The sequence below is a fragment of the Protopterus annectens genome, chromosome 4.part0 (genome assembly GCF_019279795.1).
Source record: "Protopterus annectens isolate FY-2018-M chromosome 4.part0, PAN1.0, whole genome shotgun sequence".
In the NCBI taxonomy this organism is placed as follows: Eukaryota; Metazoa; Chordata; order Ceratodontiformes; family Protopteridae; genus Protopterus; species Protopterus annectens.
Window position 1 is genome coordinate 527,693,745 of NC_056733.1, and position 24,309 is coordinate 527,718,053.

General features: G+C 44.2%; 1 protein-coding gene across 1 annotated transcript in view; it reads right to left on the reverse strand.

Moving 5' to 3' along the window:
- NIPSNAP1 (nipsnap homolog 1) overlaps nucleotides 1-24,309 on the reverse strand; it is an 810,051-nt gene that overhangs the window by 48,301 nt on the left and 737,441 nt on the right. Inside the window, exon 8 of the mRNA XM_044068455.1 lies at nucleotides 14,163-14,257. Coding sequence (XP_043924390.1) covers nucleotides 14,163-14,257 — 95 coding nt within the window. The remainder of the gene's footprint in view (nucleotides 1-14,162; nucleotides 14,258-24,309) is intronic.

Sequence of the window (24,309 nt, forward strand, 5' to 3'; positions counted from 1 at the left end):
CCTTGACCTGTGTGAGAAGGTCCACTTTGTGAGGTAACTTGTGGTGACTGTCCTGGCTAACTGCAGAAGGCAGGGGGACCAATGCTGTCTTGGCCAAAAGGGAGTCACCAACAAGATTTTTGGTCTGTTCTACTCTATTTTCAGCAGGACTTTTTGGAATGCTTACAGAAGCATCCCCCTCCACGAGATGGAAAAGGCATCCATTGCCCTTGCTAAGGGACAGGGTAGTCTGGTGCAAAACAGTGGTAGTTGTCTGTTCAGAGGGGAGGCAAACAGATCTATATGAGGTGTACTCCCACCTACGGACAATGCCCAGAAACACATCCCTGTGAAGCATCCATTCCTGGGATTGTGACAAAGACCTGCTCAAGGTGTCTGTCTCAATGTTCTGGGCTGAAGGGATATAGACTGCCTGCAGGGAGATTCCATGTTGGACTGCCAGATCCCATGCCTGGAGAGCAAGTCTGCAAAGCAAATAGGATTTGGATCCTCCCTGTTTGTTCACATACCAATGAACTGTAGTACTGTCTGTGAACAATTTCAGGGGCCCTTGTTTTAGGGCATGAAGGAAGGCTGTCAAGGCAAATATGACTGTTCTCATTTCCCTGATGTTGATGTGTTCCCGTATGAAGGTGTGGGATCAGGTATCATGTACTTTCAGACTGCCCAGATTAGCCCCCCCAAGCCCAGACCTGAGGCATCTGTGTATATCTCCTGGACATGGAAGAGGTTGCAGTGGAAGTCCTGGGTTGAGCATCACTTGGTTTAACCACAACAGAATTTCCTTCATAAGACATGGGAGGAAGGAGATGATGAAGTCCAAAGAGTGTGAGTGTTGGGTCTATAGGGACTTTAGGTACCATTGCAATTTCATCATGTGCAGCCTTGCCAGAGGAAGCATGGGAATAGTGGAGGCCATGTAGCTCAGCAACCTGAGGTATTGTCTAGCTGTCAAAGCAGTGGCTTTGAGGACGGTCGCCAGGTATTGGGTCAGAGTTTCCACTTTCTGGGATGGGAGGAATGCCTCATAACATCTGTCCTTATTCTGCAACCCAGGAAAACCTGGTTCTGGGAAGGATTCAGGTTGGACTTGGGAAAGTTTATCTTGAATCCTAGAGACTGAAGTAGGGAGATGACTTGGAGAAGTGGCTGTGTAGAAATTTGGGACATTCTGCCTGAATCAGGAGGTTGTCCAGGTATGGGAAAACCTGGATCCCTCGGACTCTGCAGAAGACCACTACAGGGGCCAGGCATTTGGTTAAGACCCTTGGTGCAGTAGATAGTTCAAAGGGCAAGGCTGAGAACTTAAAGTGTGAGGAGACAACAGGAAACCACAGGAATTTTGTGTGGCTGGACCTGATAGGTATGTGCAGGTAGGCATCCTATATGTCCAAGTCGGCTAGAAATCCCTGAGGTATCAGCACAGGGAAAAGGGTTTGAAAAGTTTGCATACAAAAGGTGGAAACCTTTAACAACAGGTTTAGGTGGGAGAGGTTCAGGATAGGCCTCCAGGGTCCATCCTTCCTGGGTACCAGAAAGAGTCTTGAATGAACCCCCCCTCCCTTGCTCCCCTGGAGGAACCAGTTGTATGGTTCCTTGAGAAAGGAGGTTCTCTATGACAGGCTGGAAAAGATGGAGCTGCTCTTTGGGTGGCTGGGGAGTCCCTGTGGGAGAAGGGGGAATGACCCAGGACATAAAGTAGCCCTTTTCTATAACGGATAGGACCCATCTGTCTGAGGTGATGAATTGCCAAAGGGACAGACAGTGAGAGAGCCTTAGGGACAAGGGAATGGAGTTTTGGGGGGAGACTTTGAAGGCAGGCAGTCACAGGCTGCCTGCCCAATCCTGAAAGTGAGTTTTCTGGGCAGGCGTTTGAGCATATGTAGAGGAAGTCTGCTGTTTCCTTGCACCCTTTCTGCCTCTATCAAGGGGAACTGGAGCAGAATGCTTTCTAATGAACTGTGTCTTTGATGAACAGTTCCTATGAAATTTGGAAATGAGGGAGACAAAGTGATATTTAAGGTCTAGCAGCTCTCTCCCTTTCTGCTGAAGGGACTTGAGCATCTCAGCTGCTTTGGAATAAAAAGGACAGTTATCCAGGGGAGCATCCAGTAATTGTGCCCTAATATCATCCGGTAAGGGCTGAAGCCTTAACCAAGAGTATAGTCTCAAGACTGAGGCAGAAGCAGCTGATCAAGCAGAGGCTTTTGCAGCATCATAGCTGAAACGAATAGAGTGCCTGGTGACCTGGGATGAGAGATTAATGAGATTAGAAATTTGTGCCTTGAAAGCAGAATCTGGGAGGTCAGCCAAGTGTTTGTTGACCTGGGATAGAAGTGCCAAGGCATAACTGGACATATGTGTTTGGCAGTTTACTGCCCTGAAGGCCAGGGTAGAGGAAGTGTAAACTTTCTTACCAAGGCACTCCATGCCTTACTGGCCTTGTCAGTGGGGAGGACTGAGGTAGAACAACACTAATTTGTATGGCTTATCTGCAGATACTGAAACAGTGACAGGGTCAGCTACTGGGCATTTAATCAAAAATGTAGCCCTTTTGAGGACCTTGTAGAACCTGTCAGGTCTCCTGGGAGCAAGTGGTTGTGAGTCAGGGTTAACAGAGGCAGCACTGAAGGCATCCATGAATGCTGGTAATACTTGAGGAATTGCAGAAAGAGCAGGGGTGTCCATTTGCAGATCAGGATATTGTTTTTGTACCTCAGACATCTCAAAAGAATCTCATTTAAAAATTTCCCTCATTCTGGTAATTGTCTCTGCAAAGGTGAGCCTCAGCTGGGGAATCAGCCTCAACAGATTCATCCTCTGGGGAAGCATAACAAACATCTGGAAGGAATAAGACAGGGAGTCGACAGCTTCAGATAGGATGACATGGACTAATAGGAGCAGGCTCAGCCTATGGGGATCCAGGCATGGTAGGCCATAGAGCCATAAAATCATTACAGAGGCTTTGTGAAAAGGCCTGCCAATCTGGTGGCTTTCAGGAGATGGACAGAAATGCTTGGACTTCCTTTTTCAAGGAAGGTCTAAGAGGCGTATGGCCTGAAGAAGGCCTAGTGTATGAATAAGGCCTAGATTCTGTAATTAGAGTAGCAGAGGGAAGGCCTGTTTGGGCAGCCGTCAGAACCAGTGGTTCCTGCTTGACATCGCAAGGCAATATCTGCAAACCCTCCCTGGATGTACCTTCTGCATGGGGTTCTGCAGCATCCCGAGGGGTACCCGCTATACCTATATCAGAAGACTCCGAACATTCCTCCAGGTGAATGTCAGCCACAGGATGAAGGATGGAGGAGGGGCAGCAGTAGCAACTTTGGGCCTGGAAATTTTGGCCTTCTTTTTAGGTGGCTCCATGGGCTGACCCGACGGTCCTTCCATCCCGAAGGCAAAGCATTTGAGATGTTGATTTTCTAAACATATACTTAGCGTGTGTAGGCAACTACATAGAGTTTTTGGAATGAAGGCCTGACAGATCAAGCAGGAAAGATGGTCGTGAAATGGCCCTACACAGAAAAGACAAAGATTGTGGGCATCATTATGGGGGATCTGATGACCGCACTTGCACTTTCCCTTCCTGGATGACGTAACCCTAATAAGCATGCAGTGACAAAAGGAATCAAAACATCCCCAACAGGGTACTTATCTTTAGTGATGATCTGAAGCAAAGACATCAGGAACGCTGACGTTTGACTGGTGGCAGAGAAGTTATGAGGAAAAGTACGTGCAGATGCCACTTTTATGGCCCACATACATAGCAGCGACTAGAAGCTTTTGTATACTGACCTGATGTTTGGGTAGCAGGAGAGGAAAATCCAACAGTTTGAATACTGCTACATGAGAATAAAAGAACATCTATCAGTCATCTGCATGCAGTCAAAATTCTTGGCACATTTAGGTCCCTCTATGGGAGGTATCCTACTTCTCATGCAGAATGTCACAGAAAGCTATGCTTTTGTGGCAGCATGTTGCCAAAGGAGATGCCTTTCAACAGCCATGGTCAGAAACTTCAAACAGGCTAAAAGAAACTAATGGCTCAGAGGACTGGGGACCACTGGTGAAGAAGGTATCAAGGAAGAATGAGACATGCATAAGCCAACTGGTCAGCTTCAATTTACACGGTTATGTGCTGCAACATACAGTACAAACTACCTAGCTTTGTAGAAGTTGAGCATGCTTCTGCAGGGAACACCCCACAAATGTGCCAAAAATGATGTGAGTAACAAGTGAATATCATGGCTGGGATATCAAAGGCTGGAAACCTGACTAGGGTGAGGTATGTCCAGGAGGGAGGGCCAAAAATTGAGTGTACCAGAAAGAGGCCTAAAATGGGGAATCCTGCTGAATGCTCAGTATAACTCTTTGGTCAAATTCAGAACCAGCTCCTGATGCTGAGAGATGAACCATCAGCATAAATGTACCTGCATTCCAACCCCTAGAATCCATCACAGACTACAAATCATACAAACATTATGTAAATTAAATATAAAAATTTCAGTAGCCCCTTCTTATTTGCCACATGATTACAAAATAAATTGAAACAATCTACGCTAAAGATAAATGCATCTTACTAGCTTGCCGTTCTGCACAAAAAGTTTAAATAAACTAATCTGAACAGAGTTAAATTTTTGTGTGCAATGACTTTTTTTTTCATTTATGACATAGTCTACTTATACCTGTGTTCCACTATTGAAGTTTATTTTTGAATTTGGCATTGTATTTACTTCTGGGGGGACAGATGCATATATGCAGCTATTACAAAGAATTTGGCAGTGAGATTGTGCATAAGCAGTGTGGCTATCAAGATGGAAGAGGCTTTTGAATTTAGCCAGGTCATCAATCAGTTCTAGTAGATTAGCCTTCACATAACCCCCTGAATACTGAGGTAGTGGAAAATGCAATAGACTTCAGTCTTATGGTGAATGTAACTAACTTATGGCTTGATCTGACCATGGAAGAAGTTACAACTAGTGGGAAGCAAAGGTGCCCCATATTGGGAAGGACCAAGTTCAGGGCTTTATCCCCCCTTGGCTAGAGTGCAGACTAACTGGTCCAGGAAATTTGTATTGATGAAGACCAGAAATCTGTAAGTAGTAAATAACCAAACAGGTATTGTGAAAGTTAGAGTGGAAGATCAAGGAGAAGATATGAGACACAGTTATTGACAGACATCTGTAAGGGGAACCACAAAAGAAAAAAAATTGCATCATGTTTACTCAGTCTTTACAACCCCATGAAATGGAAATATAGCTCAGAATTGATTATTGGTCAGTGCAAACTGTCGAATTTCTTTTAGTATAAGAAGTCACCATCAAATGCACCAGGTACTACCAGCACACCTTGCAAAATGTCTAGGGGAATGTCCACTGCATCAACTGGGAAAAATGCACCCCTAGGCAGCACCACTGCATCTGAAGAAATGCCTCTCTAAAATGCACTTCCCCCCCACCCAGACAGTATCATTACACCCAGCAATAAATATCTCTGCACCCCAAGCACTACCTTTGAACATGCTCCATATACCCTTTCATCACTGTCAACTCATTATCTGATAATCGCTAGGCATGCTGTATGCATATCCAATGTGTCATCTGAGTACTGCCACAGAATCCTCTGGGCAAGGCCAAAGCACTCTCTGGACATTGCCAAAACACCTTCTTAGTACTGTCAAAATATTATCTGGCCAGAAAAAAACTTCCTTGGTACTGCCAAAACAAGTTTGGAAATATCTAATGCATCCCGCTCAGTACAACCAAAACAACCTATAAGCAAACCCAATGCAAATTCTAGGCTGCTATGTCACCCTTTGGGAAACATCCACTGCATCTTCTGGGCACAATCCTCATCAAGACAAAGAGAACTACACAGTTGGCCAAAACGCCCTCTATAGGAGGTTTTAGGTAAAAGAGAATTCAGTGTCATTCCTCAAGCCCACAATAATGCAAATGTCCTGATTAAGTTGAGGAGTTCAACACAGCTTTGCTAAAACACCCTCTTCAGGACATTTCATATTATAGAGATTTACTGGTGTGATGTCATTATGAGGATGACCTTGAATCAAAAATCTACTTAAATTTGCCCGAAATATCCTTCTAAGGATATACCACCACCTGGAATAGCCACTTTCTCTTCTTTACAGTTGGGACTGTGTTTTCTTGTTCTATACTAATTGGGGGTAAAGACATTATGAAAACAGAGCTAAACACACCCTTCTACCTAAACAGGCAGAAACAATGCATATATTGTATCCAATGCTCAGTAATGGCAAACAATAACTGACCAGCTTTTAAAAAGGCATGAATTTCTAAAAATGACTTTCAGAAAACTTACCCAGACTATAGACAGTTTCAGATTTACTGACTCATTATCAGCTTTCATTATTTTACTCCATTTACTTCCTACTTTTCAAACACTTCACTTTCTAACTGGGAGGCCATTAACACTTGCTAAAAATTCTACAAAGTAAGTGAACATATTAGAGGGATTGTCAAAAAAATACAAAAACAGTCCATGGTGTTTCCTCCCCGAACTATTAACTGTGTGTATTGCTTGAAGACACTGTCACGTAAACTGCAGTCTCAGGAAGCAAAAAAACTAACCCCTATAAGTGCAGACGAATACATTGAGAAAACATTGGAATACTCTCACAATAGTGAACAGTACATAGCGAAAGATATGAGAACACAATGAACCATAAAAGCCAGGAATGTCATACTGAGCATCCAGAAACACAGAATCAGGGTTGACGTGGCAAATGCTGCAAAAAGTACAGTTTTGTACCTACCATAAATGTAGATGTCCGAGAGGTATGCATCTGCAGTCCTTACAAATGGGTTGTCCTGGCCTCAGGCAGCCCCTTAAGTCTGGGTCTGGCTGTCGCACTTCAGCTGCAGTTCGGTATAAAGGCATCAGCCTTTCCTCAGTGTTTCTTGCCCCAGATGCCAGGTGCCCTCTAGGAAGGCTAAATTTGGATAAATGCAAATGTTTCCAAACAATAGAGAGCAAATAGAAATAAACATGTATATACATATATACAAACAAATACACCATAATAGATTCCCCAAGCTAGCTACAAGATGGGTAAATACCCTAGGAGTACCACAGGGGAAGGAGGGAGGGTAATCCTGACTGCAGATGCATACCTCTCGGACATCTACATTTATGGTAGGTACAAAACTGTACTATGTCCTTCAAGGATGCATCTGCAGTCCTTACAAATGGGTAGAATACCATAGCCAAACTGGGGAGGAGGCACTAAGAGTTTATGGTGTAGTTAAGATCCTTGCAAAACAGCAGTGGCAAACCTGCTGGATCTGGAGTATAAAGGCAGATTATAATGCTTGGCAAATGTATGCACAGAGCTCCAAGTAGCAGCCTCTAAAATGTCTTTGGTAGCCACTCCTCGTAAGAAAGCTGTAGTAGTGGCTGTAGCCCTTGTGGAATGAGGTCTGATGTTTTCTGGAGTTGTCTTTCCATGAAAAGAGTAACAAAATCTAATGCAATTTCCTATCCATTTTGAGATTGTTTGTTTTGAAACTGCTTTTCCTTCCATTCCTGTTGCATATGCTACCAGAAGCTGGTCAGTTTTTCTATTGTTCTTGGTTCTGTCCAGGTAGTAGCGCAATTGTCTGTGTACATCCAAGGTATGCAGCGATCTTTCCCCTGTTCTGTGGGTTGGGGAAGAATGTTGGTAGGTGTATTGCTTGGTTTAAACATACCCTGGAGACCACTTTTGGCATAAAGGTAGGATTAGTTCTCATGGACACTCTATCCTGATGGAAGATAAGGAAGGGCTGTACTGCCATTAATGCCTGTAATTCAGAAACCCTTCTAGCTGAAGTGATTGCAAGCAGGAATGCAGTCTTCCAAGATAAGTACTGTAATTCTGCTGTTGCTGCTGGTTCAAAAGGGGGGAGTGTTAACTTTTCTAACACAAAGTTCAAGTCCCATGTAGGCAATGGTGGTTTCCTTGGAGGTTTTACATTTTTAATTCCTCTGAGAAACTGTCTGAGTAGAGGTTGAGAAAAGACTGGAGGATCCATGTTGTATTCTGTTGAAATTGCTGATGCATGAATCTTAATGGAGGAGTAAGACAGACCATTGTGGAAAAGCTCTGCTAAATATTCCAGGATGTTAGCTATGTTTGCCAATGATGCATCTAATCCTTTGGTTGCATTCCAAATGAGATATCCTTTCCATTTTGCTGAATAAGTTTTCCTTGTTGAGGGTCTACGAGCCTCCAAGATAATGTCTCTAACCCTTTGAGATAAATCTGGGTTATTTTTCCTTATGCAATGTTCCAAGCAGCTAGCTGCAGTGTTTTCAAGTTTGGATGCAGGATTTTGAAGTTGTTCTGTGTTAGCAGTAGAGGTATTAGGGGTAGAGGCCATGCGTGTCCGGGACATACTCCTCAGTAGCGGTACCAATGTTGCCTCAGCCAATCTGGAGCTATCAAGATGATCCTCGGGTGATCTTCTTTGATCTTCAGTAGCACTTTGTGCATCAAAGGAAGAGGTGGGAATGCATATGCTGTCAGGTTTTCCCAATTGAAGGATAGGAGTCCACCTTCCAAGCAAGTGGGTGGTATGTCCTTGTGCAGAATTTTTCAATTGGTGGTTGTGTGGGATGTGAACAGGTCTATTTCTGGCAGTCCCCATTTCCTTGTGATGGTTTTGAAGATGTCTGGATGCAGCATCCATTCGTGGGCATCCGTGGTGGTTCTGCTTAAGATGTCTGCTAGTATATTTTCTTTTCCTGGCACGAAAATGGCTTGGAGCTGAATGTTGTGGCTCAGGGCCACATTCCAGAGGTCCATTGCCATCCGCATAGAGGATATGAATGTGTGCCTCCCTGTTTGTTGATATACCACATAACTGTGGTGTTGTCCGTCCTTATCAGCAGATGACCCTGTTGAAGAAATGGTCTGAATGTCTGAATTGCCTGTTTTACTGCCAGCATCTCTTTTGATTTATGTGTAGGTTCATCTGGTCTTGAGTCCATAAGCCTTGTATACACTTGTCCACCATGTGTGCCCCCATCCGAGGTCTAAGGCGCCGTGGTGATAGTCTGGGGGCTGTGGAGGCCTGTGGAAGGGCAGTCCTTTGTTCAATTGACAGGCCTGGGCCCACCACTGGAATTCTTGCTTCAGGCATGGAATTATTGGAATTTGGGTCTCTAGGCTGTGCTTGTGCTGAGACCATAAATTCCTCAGGTACCATTGTAACTTCCTCATATGTAGTCTGGCATGTGGAATTATTATTATGCAGGATGCCATGTAACCCAGGGCTTGCAGGATTTTCCTTGCTGTAAGCTGGTTCTGTTAATGCCATGAAATAGAGTGGTAGCTGCTTCTTTTTCTGCTGTGAGGAATGCCATCTGGTTTGATGTGTCCAGTTCTGCACCCAGGAAGGTTATCCTTTGGGATGGTATCAGCCTTGACTTTTTTGTGTTGACTGTGTATCCCAGGGCTTGCAGCAGGTGAATAACCTTTTCCAAATCTTTTGTTATTTTGTCTTTGCTGTCCGCTTGTAACAGGCAGTCGTCCAGGTATGGATAAATTTGAATTCCCTGAAGCCTGCAATGAGCAATTATTGATGCCAGGCATTTCGTGAATACTCTGGGCGCAGTAGATAAGCCAAAAGGCAATGCTGAGAATTGATAATGCTCTGATCCTGCAAGAATTCTGAGGTATCTTCTGCAATTTGGTCGTATGGGGACGTGCAGGTATGCCTCCTTGAGATCCAGAGTCACCAGCCAAGAAAGTTGCTGTAGGGTCAGCATTTTGAATTTTGGAACAATGAGATATGTGTTTAGAGCGGACAGGTCGAGGATATGTCTCCACTGGTTTTCCTTTCTTGGTACTAGGAAAAGCCTTGAATAAAATCCTTGTCCTTGTTCCATAGCCGTACCTAGCCGTACCTTTCTATAGCTCTCATCCTTAGTAAGTGGTCTATTTGCTGTAGAGCCGTTTGCCCTTTGGTTTGGAGGAAGGTTTGGCATTCCTCTCTTCCTTGGAAGAGTATGGAAGTGAAACCTGTAGCCTTTGTCTATTGTCTGTAAAATCCATTTGTCTCCTGTAATGTAATGCCAATTTACTGAAAATAAGGCTAATTTTCCACCTAAGGTGCCGCCAGTTGTTCCCTGGTAGGCGGTTTCAGAGCCAAGTCACTGTGATTGTCCTGTAGAAGTGGTAGTGGCTGGATCTGTGGCAGTAGTTCTCTGGCTGTTAGGCTGCCACTGATGTCCCCTGTAGGCACCTTTGGACTGACCTCTGCCTCTACTCTGTGCTCTGGTGGTGTCTGGAAAGGACCAATTCTTGGAAGGCCAGTTCCTACTAAACCTCGGAGGCTGGACCTGTAAGAAATCCTTGACTGTCTGGACAGATTTAGCTTTTTCTTCCACCTTCTTCAACACTTGCTGTGCAGGGAACCAAACAAACTGTGCTTTTCCATGGGTGCATCTAGAAGCTTAGACTTTACATGGTCTGGTAAGGATTGCTCTTTTAACCATGCATGCCTTCTGATCACTGTACCAGTCATAGCTGATCTAAAGGAAGCCTCCAGTGCATCATAGCCGATTTTAAGGAATGATTACTGACCTGCTGAGTGTTATGCACCAAATCCTGAAGGGACTTACGGGTCTAACGGTTCAGGTGAGGACAGTTTTTAGTGAGCTGATCTAACAGGAATTCCTGATACTGAATCATGTGGAATTGACAGTTTAAGGCCTTAAAGAGTAGCAGAAGTATAAACTTTATTACCCCATCTCCAATGCCCTAGATTCTCTTTCAGAGGGAGGGGTTTTGGCAGAGGCAGCTGTTACAGCTTTTGGGCCCTGTGAAATAGTTTCTGGATCTGCAATAGGAGCCTTATACAAATGATAATGTGTGTCCGAACCCTGTAGTATCTGTCGGGCTTAGCAGGGGCTGGAGGCAGTGAGTCAGGGCAGTACAAGCATCAGTAAATGCATCATCCACAACTGTAAGTACTGGAGGAATAGCTAAAGGCCTATGCTGTGGTAAATGTAAAAGGTCCTAAGCCTTTTCCTGAGTCGGAAAAATCCTGGCCCTGCCATTGAAATTGTTCCCTCATAGCATGCAAGGTTTCACCAAAAGAAAATTCCTCAGGAGGGGAGGCAGAATCCTCTGCATCAGAGTCCTCATATGGAGAATAAGGGCCCTCTGGAGGATTTGTATGTTCTGAATCATCAGAGGAATAATCTGAAGAAACTGGTTCAGGGGGCTGCTCTAAGCCTCTTCTCTGGAGGTGGGTGAGAGGCCCTGTCAGGGTGAGACTGGGTTCCCTGATCAAAGAAATGAGATCCTCTGCTAGACTAAGCATTTGAGTACTGGAGCTAGGCCTGTGAGAGGGGCTTTAGCAGGCACGGCCTTTGAAGATTTAGCTGCTTTAGCCCTGGCACGTGCAGGAGTAGATACATCTAAGGGATAGTATCTGATAAATCCTGAGAAACTGTAAGAGCTGGAATTTCAGTAGCAGATTCAGCCATGCTGGAAGAGGCCTCGGTAGAAGGAGGCATGCTTTCGCCCGAAGGAAGAACCCTGACTTCGGCTTCAGCGAAACCGAGATGCTTCTTGGTTTGCGTTTCGCCGAAGCCAAAACCGCTGACCGCGAAAGTGTTGGTCCTTTTCCTCACGCTTTTAGCTAAATGTGAAGTCGAGTCTCCGGCGGCATAATATAAGCAAAAGCGGAGCGAAAACTCCTCAGCAAACTCCGGTTGAAGGAAGCACAGGCTAGACAAGCTGCTAGTGGTCTGGGCCTAAACAAGGTAGGCAGTAAGAGTGGAAATCTTTATGAGGTATTTGTTTCAGTTAAACAGTTATTCACTTTTTCTGACATAGGCTGAGGCAAGAAAGAGTCCCCAATGGGGTACTTAGCTTTTTAGAATTCTTCGGTAGTAGCAATCTCTGGTTCTGACCGACCGGCACTTGAACAGCTTCTGCTTGAGCCACACGGCAAGAAAGACTGAGGAAAATGGCGTCGGCTGATGCCTTTATACCCGCAGAACTGCAGCTATGACGTCGGGTGAAGTGCGACATCAGCCGAGGCCAGACCCAGACTTTGGAATCCGGGATCAAGGGCTGCCTGAGGCCAGGACAACCCATTTGTAAGGATTGCAGATGCATCCTTGAAGGACATCAGCATCAAGAGAAACTGCTAATACTTACGTGACCACAGTCAAACTCAAAAAAACAATTACCTACATATTGATAATGCCAGAAAAAAAACAGATGAACACTTAAAGCTGAAAAACAAACACACACAAAAAAACATGCTGATGACAGTTCAGCCAAGTGGCAGCCTTCCTTCTACATTAAAGATTTCTTTAAATGTTATATTATTTGCCCCCCCCCCGACCTGATGACCTAGTCCTGCAAATCCCAATAGGCCCCTTCATTTCCACTGTCCTGCTTAATGAAGCAAGTAGTATGGATGAGAGTCAGGGGGGCAATGCGGCTGTAAAATATGACTGTTTGAGGTATTTTACAATCTAACCCCTTGCCAATGTGATCAACAGGTCCCATGCTAAATCAGGGCCTACAATGCTGGGATATTTGGTGGGTGACTTCACATAAGGAATCACAGTTAAATTGATACACATTGCATAAAAGATCAATCAGCAGTTACTGTTTCTGCTGCAATTACCATACAGCCTTCACTAAGAGGTGCCAATACAGCAGCCACAGCCCCCTCCCTTCCACTGGGACGGGTGAGCTGACAATGACTGCTCATACCAATTTCTCCATCTGTCTGTCAAGTACCCAGGATCATTACCTGAATGCAGGGCCCCAGATCACAGTCAGGTCATTAGCCCTCTCTGCTAGAAAACTTATTAAAGGCATTAAACTGCAATCTGAGCAATTCCTTATCAGATTATCAGAAATGAGAATTAAAAATGCTGCTTTTAACTTTTTTTTCATTTTGTCTTTCTGGCCCCTCCACAACCAGGTAATTTCAGAAAATTAGTTTCCCATCTTCTCCTAGCATGAAAAGATACCAGGAGCTAGAGACTGGGCTGTCATCTGTAAGAGTTTTGCATCACTCCTACAGCATGCCTTTTTATCGGTCAGCAAGTGTGGTACATTGCCCACAATGCTGAGCCCATGTCAGGTACAAGCTTCTCCAAATACACAATGGTTAGCTAAAGTTTAAGGCATTCCTTGGGTGAGCTCAAGCTTTCAGCTGACTGCGCCTCCAGGCATTTCTGCAGTTACCTCCTACTGTGCCTCTGTTGTTCATACTTGCATTAATAATTCCAAAAAACATACTACATACAAGGTATTAGAATATTTTATCTTCAAGCATACATGATGGCAAACACAACTTTATTGACATCTGACCTCTGTCAATGAGTATTTGTTAGAACTATAAGGTGATAAATTCATTTTTTTAAAAGCTCAAGCCACACCAACTGGGAGTTAAAGATACACACTCAAAAGAACTGTACTGGAAGGAATGAGTTAATTCTTGGGCATATGGAGTACACGTTTTGGCTTTTCACCAGATGGTGTTCTTCCAATGTAATAGAACTACTGCCCTCAATGTGAGATGGGTGAAATGGCATTGGCTGCTCCACTCTAATTATTCCCAACCAAATCACCAACGCCCAGGCCATTAATCAAATCAGAGACCTAATGATTCTCAGTATCAACAGAAAACAGCTGTGTGCAGTGCAGTCTGTAGCAGGATTTGCACCTTCAATTATACATCCATCTGTCAATCCATCCAATTTTTGATAACTCCTTTTATCCTTTATATATTTGCTAGGATATTACAGCCTATCCCAGCATCTAATGTGTGCAAGGTATTGAAACTTGCTCTGAAAAGGGTGCTGCTGAATTGCAGAAACTACACTTTCACTCACTCCTACAATACAGACATACCTATGGGCAATTTGGAGAATACCAATTAATCTACTGCATGTTTTTGAAGGTGGTAGGAAAACACAGCATCCTGATAAAAATCACATAATTGCAAAGATAACATGCTCACTTCACACAGAAGGCACCAAATTGGGCAAACATACATTTTTATTATGTCAATTTTATAAAACAATTTCTGTGAACATCAGAAGGCAACACATGATATAAAGAAAGATGCATATAGCAACGAAAACAGAAAACAATCTGGTCTTACCCCAGAGATGGTGTACCACATAGAGTGGTCCTATCTGGGTAAAAAAGCCACCAACTGCTTCATTGTTCTCCTGCCGAAATCGAATTGCTCGAGCCCTGCAAGACATGAGTACAAACTGACAGGCTGCAACGGCTATACACAGAATGATACCTAACTAAACAATTCAAATTCAAACAGGGACAGTAAAGACATGATGGGAGGAACTGAGAAGCAACTACTAAAGGAAGACAAATAAGGTAAGATCTGAAAAATAAGTCCTATATGTAGACACTCTGTACAAAACACTGCTGGACCAGTGTTTCTAGGTGCCACTTTGCTATTTAATCAATTATTCCTCACTTTATAACTAAAGTACAGTTGTGTACACTTACCATAAATGTAGATGTTCGAGTGTATTCACTGTTGCAGTCCTGGTTTCCCTCCCAACATCCCCCTTTTTTAACATTTGGGTTATCTGCTTGCAGTAGCCCTCAGTCGACCTGATTATCAAAGTCTTGGGTCCTGCGTCGGTTGCTGTCTCATCTTCCGTGACATCAGGTAGTCAGGGGTATAAAGCATGCAGCCGACGCAATTACATCAGTTTTTCTTGCCCCAGATATCAGGTGCCCCCTAATGGAAGCAATTAAATATATATACATACAAGGTTATACCTCCAACAAAAAAGCAAATACACCAAAAAGCTTTTAAGCATAGTAAAGGAGAGTAGAGGTACAGCCAGGGGGCTGGAGGGAGGGTAACCAGGACTGCAACAGTGAATACACTCGGAACATCTACATTTATGGTAAGTTTACACAAATGTACTATGTTCTTCGTGTTTCACTGTTGCAGTCATCACATCTGGGTTGATTCCCAAAGCGAAGGATGGGAGGAGGAATTTAGGTAGCATTAGGAGCAACTATAAGACCTTGCAAGACTGCAGTGGCAAAGGCAGCTCTGGATTTAGAGAAAATTGGAAAATGGTAATGCTTGGTGAAAGTATGTACAGAACTCCAGGTAGCAGCTTCTAGGATGTCTCTGGTAGGGACACCTCTGAGAAAGGCTGTAGAGGTAGATACAGCCCTGGTTGAATGGGGTCTAATCCCCTGAGGGATAGGTTTTTCCATGGTGCTTATAGCAGAAATGAATGCAAAGGCCTACCCATTTAGAAGTGGTTTGCTTTGAAATAGCTTTCCCCTCTGCCCCTGCAGCAAATGCCACCAGCAGTTGTTCAGATTTAATTTGAGGTTTAGCCCTGCCCAAGTAAAATCTAAGTTGTCTGTACACATCTAAGGAGTGCAGTATCCATTCCCCTTTGTTCTGTGCATTAGAAAAGAAGGTTGACAAATGAATGGACTGATTAAGAGCTACACTGGATACCACCTTGTTCATGAAAGAGGGATTGGTCCCGAGGGACACCCTGTCCGCATGAAAGATGATGAAGGGCTCTACTGCCATAAGGGCCTGTAATTTAGATACCCTTCTTGCTGAAGTGATTGCTAAAAGGAAAGCTGTTTTCCAAGAAAGGAATTTTAACTCTGCAGTTGCAGCTGGCTCAAAAGGAGGAAGAGTGAGTTTTTCCAATATAAAGTTACGGTCCCAGGCTGGGGTTGGGGCTTTCCTGGGTGGTCTTAAATTTTTGGCTCCTCTGAGAAACTGCTTGAGCAGTGGGTGAGAAAAGAGGGGTGGTTCTGTGTTGTAATGGGCTGAAATGGCTGAGGTGTGAATTTTGATGGAGGAAAAGGAAAGGCCTTTGTGAAGCATCTCAGTTAAGTATTGAAGAATTGGAGGTAAATTGGGCGCTGCTGTGGCCATCCCTTGAGTTTTGTTCCAGGCACAGAATCTTTTCCATTTTTCAGCATAAGATTTTCTAGTACTAGGCCTCCTTGCCTCCAAAATGACATCCAATACTTGTTTACTGAGGGATGGCAATGGAGAGATTAGGTAATTAGCCAGGCTGCCAGGTTCAGGGTTTGAAGCTGGGGGTGCAGAATCTGGCTCTCCTGCTGTGACAGCAGGGTAGGGGTCTGAGGCAGGTGCCATGGGGCTAGCTGTGACACACTGTGCAAGAGGGGGTACCACCAGTGTTGGCGTGGCCAGTCTGATGCAATCAGTATCATCCTTGGTTTGTCCTGTTTGATCTTTAGTAGACAGAGCATCCACTTTCCAAGCTTGTTTGTGGGGAGTCCTTGTGCAGAATTTGTCCAATTGGTAGTTCTGGGGGGAGGAAAATAGGTCTACATCTGGGCTCCCCCATTTGTTGATCAACATGCTGAAAGTCTTTGGTTCCAGTTTCCACTCGTTTGGGTCCAAGAGACTTCTGCTTATGTCGTCTGCCAGTGTATTTAGCTTTCCTGGCAGGAACTGAGCCTGTAGGTGCACTTGGTAGCTCAAGGCTGTGTTCCACAGAGTCATGGCTAGCCTGCAGAGAGGGTATGAGTGGGTTCCCCCCTGCTTGTTTATGTAACACATAACAGTGATGTTGTCCGTCTTTACCAATAATTGTCCTGGAAGAATGTGGTCCTTGAAGGCTGTCAGAGCATTCTGTACGGCTAACATTTCTTTTTGATTGATATGCTGGTGCATTTGACTTGGGTTCCATTTGCCCTGAATGCACTTCCCTGCCAGGTGAGCCCCCTATGCATAGTCTGATGCATCTGTTGTTAGGGTTTGGGTGGCAGGGGGTAGAGTGAATGGTAGTCCCCTGTTTTGGTGGCAGGCCTCTACCCACCAAAGGAATTCTAACCGTAGGGAAGGTATGACAGGAACAAAAATTGCTTCCAGATCATGAGAATGTTGACATCATAGGCTTTTTAGATACCATTGTAGTTTCCTCATATGAAGTCTTGCATGTGGAATTAGTAGAATGCACGAGGCCATGAACCTCAAGGCTTGCAGTATTTGCCTTGCAGATAGCAGGATTTTTGTGGCCACTAGTTTGAAGTAAGTTGTCAATGAATTTGTTTCTCTGGTGTGAGGAAAGTCATCTGGGAAGTTGTGTTTAAGCTTGCTCCCAGAAAATAATTTGTTGACAGGGTACCAGATGTGATTTATTTTCGTTTATGGTGTACCCCAGACAAGTTAACACCTTTTGTACAAATGCCAGATGATCCAGAAGTATGTTCTGGCTTTCTGCATGAATTAGACAATCGTCCAGGTATGGGTATATTTGAATATTTCTTTGCCTGCAAAATGCAATGACGGGAGCTAGGCACTTTGTGAATACCCTGTGCAGTGGATAAGCCAAAGGGCAGTGCAGATAACTGATAGTGCATGCAGCCTGCTTTGAAGCATAGGTATTTTGTACAAGTTTCCCTGATTGGGATGTGCAGGTAGGCTTCCTTTAAATCCAGTGTTGCCAACCAGGCATATTTGCTTATCATGGGAAGCAACCGGTGAAGAGTTAGAATCTTGAATTCTGGAATCACCAAAAAAGTGTTTAGGATAGAAAGTTCCAGGATAGGACGCCATGAGTTGTCTTTTCTGGGTACCAGGAAAAGTCTTGAGTAGAAACCTTGTCCCTTTTCCTCTTCTGGTACAGTCTGAATAGCCTTTAATCTTAAGAGAGAGAGTACTTGCTTTTGAGCCTCTGCCCACTGATTTGGGGGTAGATCTGGCCAACCGTTTGGGGTTGGTAACGTGTGGGAGTGAAATCTGTATCCTTGGGACACTATATTTAAAACCCATTTGTCCTGGGTAATGAGTTCACAGATTTTTGCTTGCAGAGCAATCTTTCCCCCTAAATGAGCAGTCAGTTGAGAAGTGCTTGGAAGTTTTAAAGTTAAGTCATTAAGACAGCTTACCATAGGGGGGGGGGTCTTACTACTCCCTGATTTGGAAGTGGGAACCCCCTACTGCTTAGTCCTGTGCGTACCCTGGTACTGAAGTCTGGGTGTTCTACTGGTTCTGGGTTTGAACTGGGAAGGCCTGGAAGAGGCATGAAATGACCAATTTTTTGAGGGCCAATGCCTACTAAATCTTGGAGGCTGCACTTGTAAGAAATCTTTAACAGTGCATAGATTTAGCTTTTTCCTCCATCTTTTTAAGAACTTCTTCTGCTTTGTTGCCAAACAGGTGGTCCTGATTTAAGGGAGCATCCAGCAATTTAGTTTTAACATGATCTGGCAAAGATTGCTCCTTAAGCCAAGCATGCCTTCCAAGTACAAACCCGGTGACAGCAGCCCTGCAAGATGCCTCTAGTGAATCAAAACCACATTGCAAAGTATGTTTTCCAACCTGTTCAGCAGAATGCATTAAATCCTGTAAATCCTTATTTTCAGCACAATCAGGGATCAACATCATTTTCTGTTTAAGCAATCCAATGATATGCTGCTGATACTTTAAAATATGAAACTGGCAGTTTAAGGCCCTGATGGCCAAGGTTAAATAGGTGCATAACTTCTTACCCCATCTATCCAGGGCCCTGGAATCTCTGTCAGAGGGGGTAGGATTTTTGGCAGTAGTAGCCTTAACACCCACCCTTGGGTCCCTGTGAAAAGGTCTCAGGATCCGCAGTAGGATTTTTAAGAAGGAACTTGTGAGAGTCAGGAACCCTGTAATATCGATCAGGTTTTCTGGGAGCAGGAGGTAAAGAATCAGGGGCCAAACTAGATTCCGAAAAGACATAGTCAACAATGTCCAGCACAGGAGGGATAGCTAAAAGCCTGTGCTGGGGCAGGAGTAAGAAATCTCTAAGCCTCTTTTTAGAATCAGAGTAATCCTGGCTTTCCCAGTGAAAATGCTCCCTAAGAGTATGCAAGGTTTCATCAAAAGAAAAATCCTATGGGGGAGAAGCAGAGGGAATAGAGTCCTCTGCATCAGAATCCTCATAGGTAGATAAGGGTAAATCCTTGTCCTCAGAGGAGACAGAAATTTCAGAATCCTGGTCAGATGTATCATAAAGAAATTCAGTCCTAGGTCTCAGAGGGGGAAGGTTGGCTTTCCCTGATTAAAGTTATAAGGTCTTTTGCCATTCTTATCATTTGTTTTTTAGGCATAGAGGCCTGACCATGCGGTCTGCGTGTCAGTTTCCTAGGCATGGTTCAAGTTTTAGGCCTTGAAGAAGAAGATGGCATCGTTTTAATATGCAAGTCAGTAAGCCTGAACACAGCCTCATAAGCCAGTGCCTGCACAGTGGCTCCGGACCCATCCAAGGTAGAGACATCCGCAGGTTCCACTGTTGAAGCATCCAAAGTCCTAGCCTAGTGATAACAGCTAACAGAAAAGAAAATTAGTTAGAACCACGATAGAGCTGAAAAAAGAGAGAGAAATATGAGAGTGGTATCAGTGTGTCTGATCCCATTATACAGTACCGAATGCCAAGAACAACCATCTCCACCAGCATGAAAAATAAAGAGGGCATCAAAGCAGCTGATATTGCCAAAGGAGTGAAAGCTTTGTCCAAAAAAATATCACAGACACTAGAGGAAGTGGACAAATTGTTGTTGATTTGGGTAAATGAAAAACAGTTAGCTGGTGATAGTATTTCACAGGCCATGATTTGTGAAAAAGAAAAAAAGTGCTGCATGCTGATCTGCTGAAAAACAAGCCTGGAATGAGTGCTGAGAGTAGTAAAGTGTTTAAAGCCACTCATGGGTGGTTTGAAAACTTTAAAAAGAGAAGTGGCATACACAGTGTGGTGCGACATGGAGAGGCAGCCATTGTCAACAAAGAAGCTGCCGATTAATTTGTTCAGGAATCTAAGTAGTATGTAGAGGCTGAGGTTTTCCTCCTCAACAAGTGTTCAATTGTGATGAGACAGGTTTGCTCTGTAAAAATATGCCCAACTAGACCGATATCACTCAAGAGGAGAAGGCATTACCGGGGCACATGCCAATGAACATGTTAACTCTATTGCTGTGTGGGAATGCAAATGGGGATTTAAAACTTAAGCCTCTGCTAGTCTACCACAGTGAAAACCCACTCAAGAAAAATAATGTGATAAAAAAGCAAATTAAATGTGATGTGGAGGACAAATAGCAAAGCTTGGGTCACCAGGTATTACTTCACTGACTGGATGAACAAAGTGTTTGGCCCATCTGTGAAAAAATATTTACTGGAGAAAGATTTGCCTCTGAAGGCTGTGGTTGTTTTGGATAATGCTCCTGCTCATCCTCCAGGCTTGGATGACAAATTGTTGAAGGAGTTTAACTTCATCACTGTGAGGTTCTTGTTCCCCAACACAACTCCTCTGATCCAGCCCATGGAGCAGCAGGTAATCTTTAATTTAAAAAAACTGTACACAAAGGCACTTTTTCCAGAGGTGCTTTGAAGTGAACTCAGCTACAGAGCTGATCTTGAGAAAATTCTGGAAAAACATTTTGATATCCTCCACTGCCTAAATCTTATTGATAAGACCTGTGGGAAGTCTCTCACAGGACCCTGAACTCTGTCTGGAAGAAATTGTGTCCAAAAGCTGCAACTCAGAGGGACCTTGATGGCTTTGAGACTCAGCCTAGACCTACAAGTATTGTGGAGGAAATTGTGACTCTAGAGCAGTCCATGGGCCTGGAGGTCAATGATGATGTGGAGGAGTTAACTGAACAGCATAAGAAGGGCTCAGCATGGAAGAGCTGCAGAAGCCTCAGAGGGAGCAACAACAGATAGTGGCTGAGGATCTGCCATCAGGTGAGGAGGAGGTAAGGAAGAATGTCCCCAGTTCATTAATTAAGGAAGTGTGGGCAAAATGGGTGGAAGTGCAAAAAGTACAGTTTTGTACCTACCATAAATGTAGATGTTCGAGGATTCCATTGCTGCAGTCCTTACTATTGGGTATAGTCCGCATCCAGTCGGCCCGAATACCAGAGTATAAGGCTGACGTTGGTCAGGGCGCATTAGACTGACGTCAGTACGTCAGGGTACTAATGCGCATGACCGGCGTCATATCCTCAGTCTTTTCTTGCCCCAGATGTCAGAAGACCCTAAAAAGACAAGGCCCAAAATACCTGCACCAAAACATGAACAATATATACAAAAATATAAGCAGGTAAACTCACCTACACAACCACCCCTAAACACAGAGGGGAAGGAGGGTAAATTGGACTGCAGCAATGGAATCCTCGAACATCTACATTTATGGTAGGTACAAAACTGTACTATGTTCTTCGTTTTCCATTGCTGCAGTCCTTACTATTGGGTAGAATCCCAAAGCAGACGTAAGCCAGGCTGGCAAATCCTAAAGAAGCAGGAGCTGACAACATGCCTTGCAAAACAGCTGTGGCAAAACCAGCCCTAGACTTAGAGTAGATAGGAAGGTGATAATGCTTAGAGAAAGTATGCACTGAACTCCAAGCAGCTGCTTCCAAAATATCCTTAGTTGCCACCCCCCGTAGAAATGCTGTTGAAGTGGCAGTAGCCCTAGTGGAATGAGGCCTAATCCCAGCTGGAACCTCCTTGCCATGATGGGAATAACAAAATGCAATGCAAAAGCCAATCCACCTAGAAATAGTTTGTTTTGACACAGGCTTGCCCTCTTGAACTCAAAGCAAAGGAAACAAACAACTGCTGAGACTGCCTAAAATCCTTAGTCCTGCTTAAGTAATAACGCAATTGCCTGTGTACATCTAAAGTATGCAAAATCTTTTCCCTTTATTTTGGGGTCTGCATAAAAAGTAGGCAAATGAATAGTTTGGTTTAAAGCCACACTAGAAACCACCTTAGGCATAAAGGAAGGATTAGTGCGTAATGATACCCTATCCTTATGGAAAATCAAAAGGGCTCGACTGCCATAAGGGCCTGCAACTCAGATACCCTTCTTGCAGAAGTAATAGCCAACAAAAAGCAGTCTTCCATGACAAAATTTCAATTCAGCAGTAGCCGCAGGCTCAAAAGGTTGTAGAGTAAGTTTTTCCAACACAAAATTGAGATCCCAAGCAGGAGTAGGAGCTCTGGGGTCTTATATTTTTGCCCCTCTAAGAAACTGCTTGAACAAAGGATGAAAACAATGGTGGGTCACAATCATAGTGAGCTGAGATTGCTGCAGCATGAATCTTAATGGAAGAGAAGGACAGACCCTTGTCCAGTAACTCAGTAAGATATTGAAGAGCCATACTCAAATTAGGCTCAGAAATCTCCAAATTCTTCGCTTTACTCCAAAATAAAAATCTCTTCCATTTTGCTGCGTACACTTTCCTTGTACTAGGTCTTCTAGCTTCCCTAATCACATTTAAAACTTGTTGAGGAAGGTGAGACCTGCTGTGTTTCAACACAGAATATGCCAGGCTGTCAGATGAAGAGAGTGAAGCTTGACATTGAGCAGATGACCGTCCTGCTGGGATAACAGATGTGGAATCAAAGGTTAAGGCCATGGAGGCTTCTTTACCAGACTCCGTAGTAGAGGGTACCAGTGTTGCGAGGCCAATCTGGAGCTATCAAAATCATCCTTGGCCTGTCCTGTCTGACCTTTAACAGTACCTTTGGAAGAAGAGGCAGAGGTGGAAAGGCATACACATGAAGGTTTGTCCAACTGAAAGACAGAGCATCCACTTTCCAAGCTGTGTGATGAAACCCCTTTGTGCAAAACTGTGGCAGCTGGTGGTTTAGTGGAGAAGCGAACAGATCTATGTCTGGAGTTCCCCAAGACACTGTCAATTTCTGAAATACATGAAGATCCAGTTTCCACTTGTGGGGATCCATGATTTGTCTGCTTAACATATCTGCTAAGGAGTTCTGTGCTCCTGGCAGAAACCTTGCCTGAAGAGTTAGGTGCAAGCGTAGCGCAGTCTCCCAGAAAATCATTGCTTGCCTGCATAGAGGAGAAGAATGTGTTCCCCCTTGATTGTTGAAGTACCACATGACAGTTGTGTTGTCTGTTAGAATCAACACCTGCCCTGGAAGAAGTAACTCCTTGAAAGCCAGCAATGCGAACTGGACTGCTAACATCTCCTTCATGTTGACATGTAGATGCTGTAGTCTGGCAGGCCACTTGTCTTGTATCCACTTTCCAGTTAGATGAGCTCCCCAAGCAATGTCTGAGGCATTTGTCGGTAAAATCTGACTCGCCTCTGGCCGGGTCACAGAGAGTCCCTTGTTTAGGTGACATTCCTGAGCCCACCACAAAAATTCTCTTTGAAGGCAAGGTATTATTTGAATGACAGTGTCTAAATACTGGCAGTGCTGTGTCCATACATTTTTGAGATACCATTGTAACTTCCTCATATGCAGTTTGGCATTGGGAAGCACCAGAATACAAGATGCCATGAACCCTAATGCTTGTAGGACTGTCTCTGCAGTCAGCACGGACTGATGAGATAGTTGATGGAAGTAAAGTGATAGACTCTTTTGTTTGTCCGGGGTTAAAAAGGCCATCTGGGCTGCTGTATTCAGTCTCACACCCAGAAAGCCCATGTCTGGAGAGGGTACTAGACTGGACTTTATTTCGTTCACAGAATACCCTAGGCATCTTAGCACTGCTATAAGATATTCCAGATGCTGTAGAAGGTCTTCCTTTACTTGAGCCAGAATCAGGCAGTCGTCTAAATAAGGATAGATTTGAAGTCCTTGTAGCCTGAAGTAAGCTATCACTGGAGCCAGAACCTTTGTGAATACTCTGGGCGCAGTAGATAAGCCAAAGGGCAATGCAGAGAACTGATAATGAGAATCTCCAGCTCGAAACCGCAGATACTTCCTGTAACTTAGCCTGATAGGCACATGAAGGTAAGCTTCCTCGAGATCTAAAGTTACCATCCAGTGATCTTTGCCCAGCAGGGGTAAAAGCTGTTGTAACGTCAACATCTTGAACTTGGGAATGTCCAGATAAGTGTTGAGGAGAGATAAATCCAAAAGCAGTCTCCACGTGTTCCCCTTCTTTGATACTAGGAACATGCGAGAATAAAATCTTAGGCCCCTTTCTGATACAGGGACTGGCTGAATGATGTCCAACACCCATCTGTCTTGAGTAATTAAATCCCAATTTTCTTTGAAAAGAGACAGTCGTCCTTCAAAGGAGCTGCCAGACGAGAATCTACTGGCAGCTGAAAAGGCAGGTCATTGGGTCTGTTTACGAAAGGACTGACCCCTGCCCTCACCAGAAGTCTGAGCAGGTGAACTCCCTGTTCTAGGCCTAAAAGAACCTTGAGCCCTGCCCTTACCACGTCTAGACCTACCCCTAGACTGGGAATCATAAGCAGGATATGTCCACCCCTTAGCAGGCCAATTTCTACTAAACTGTGGC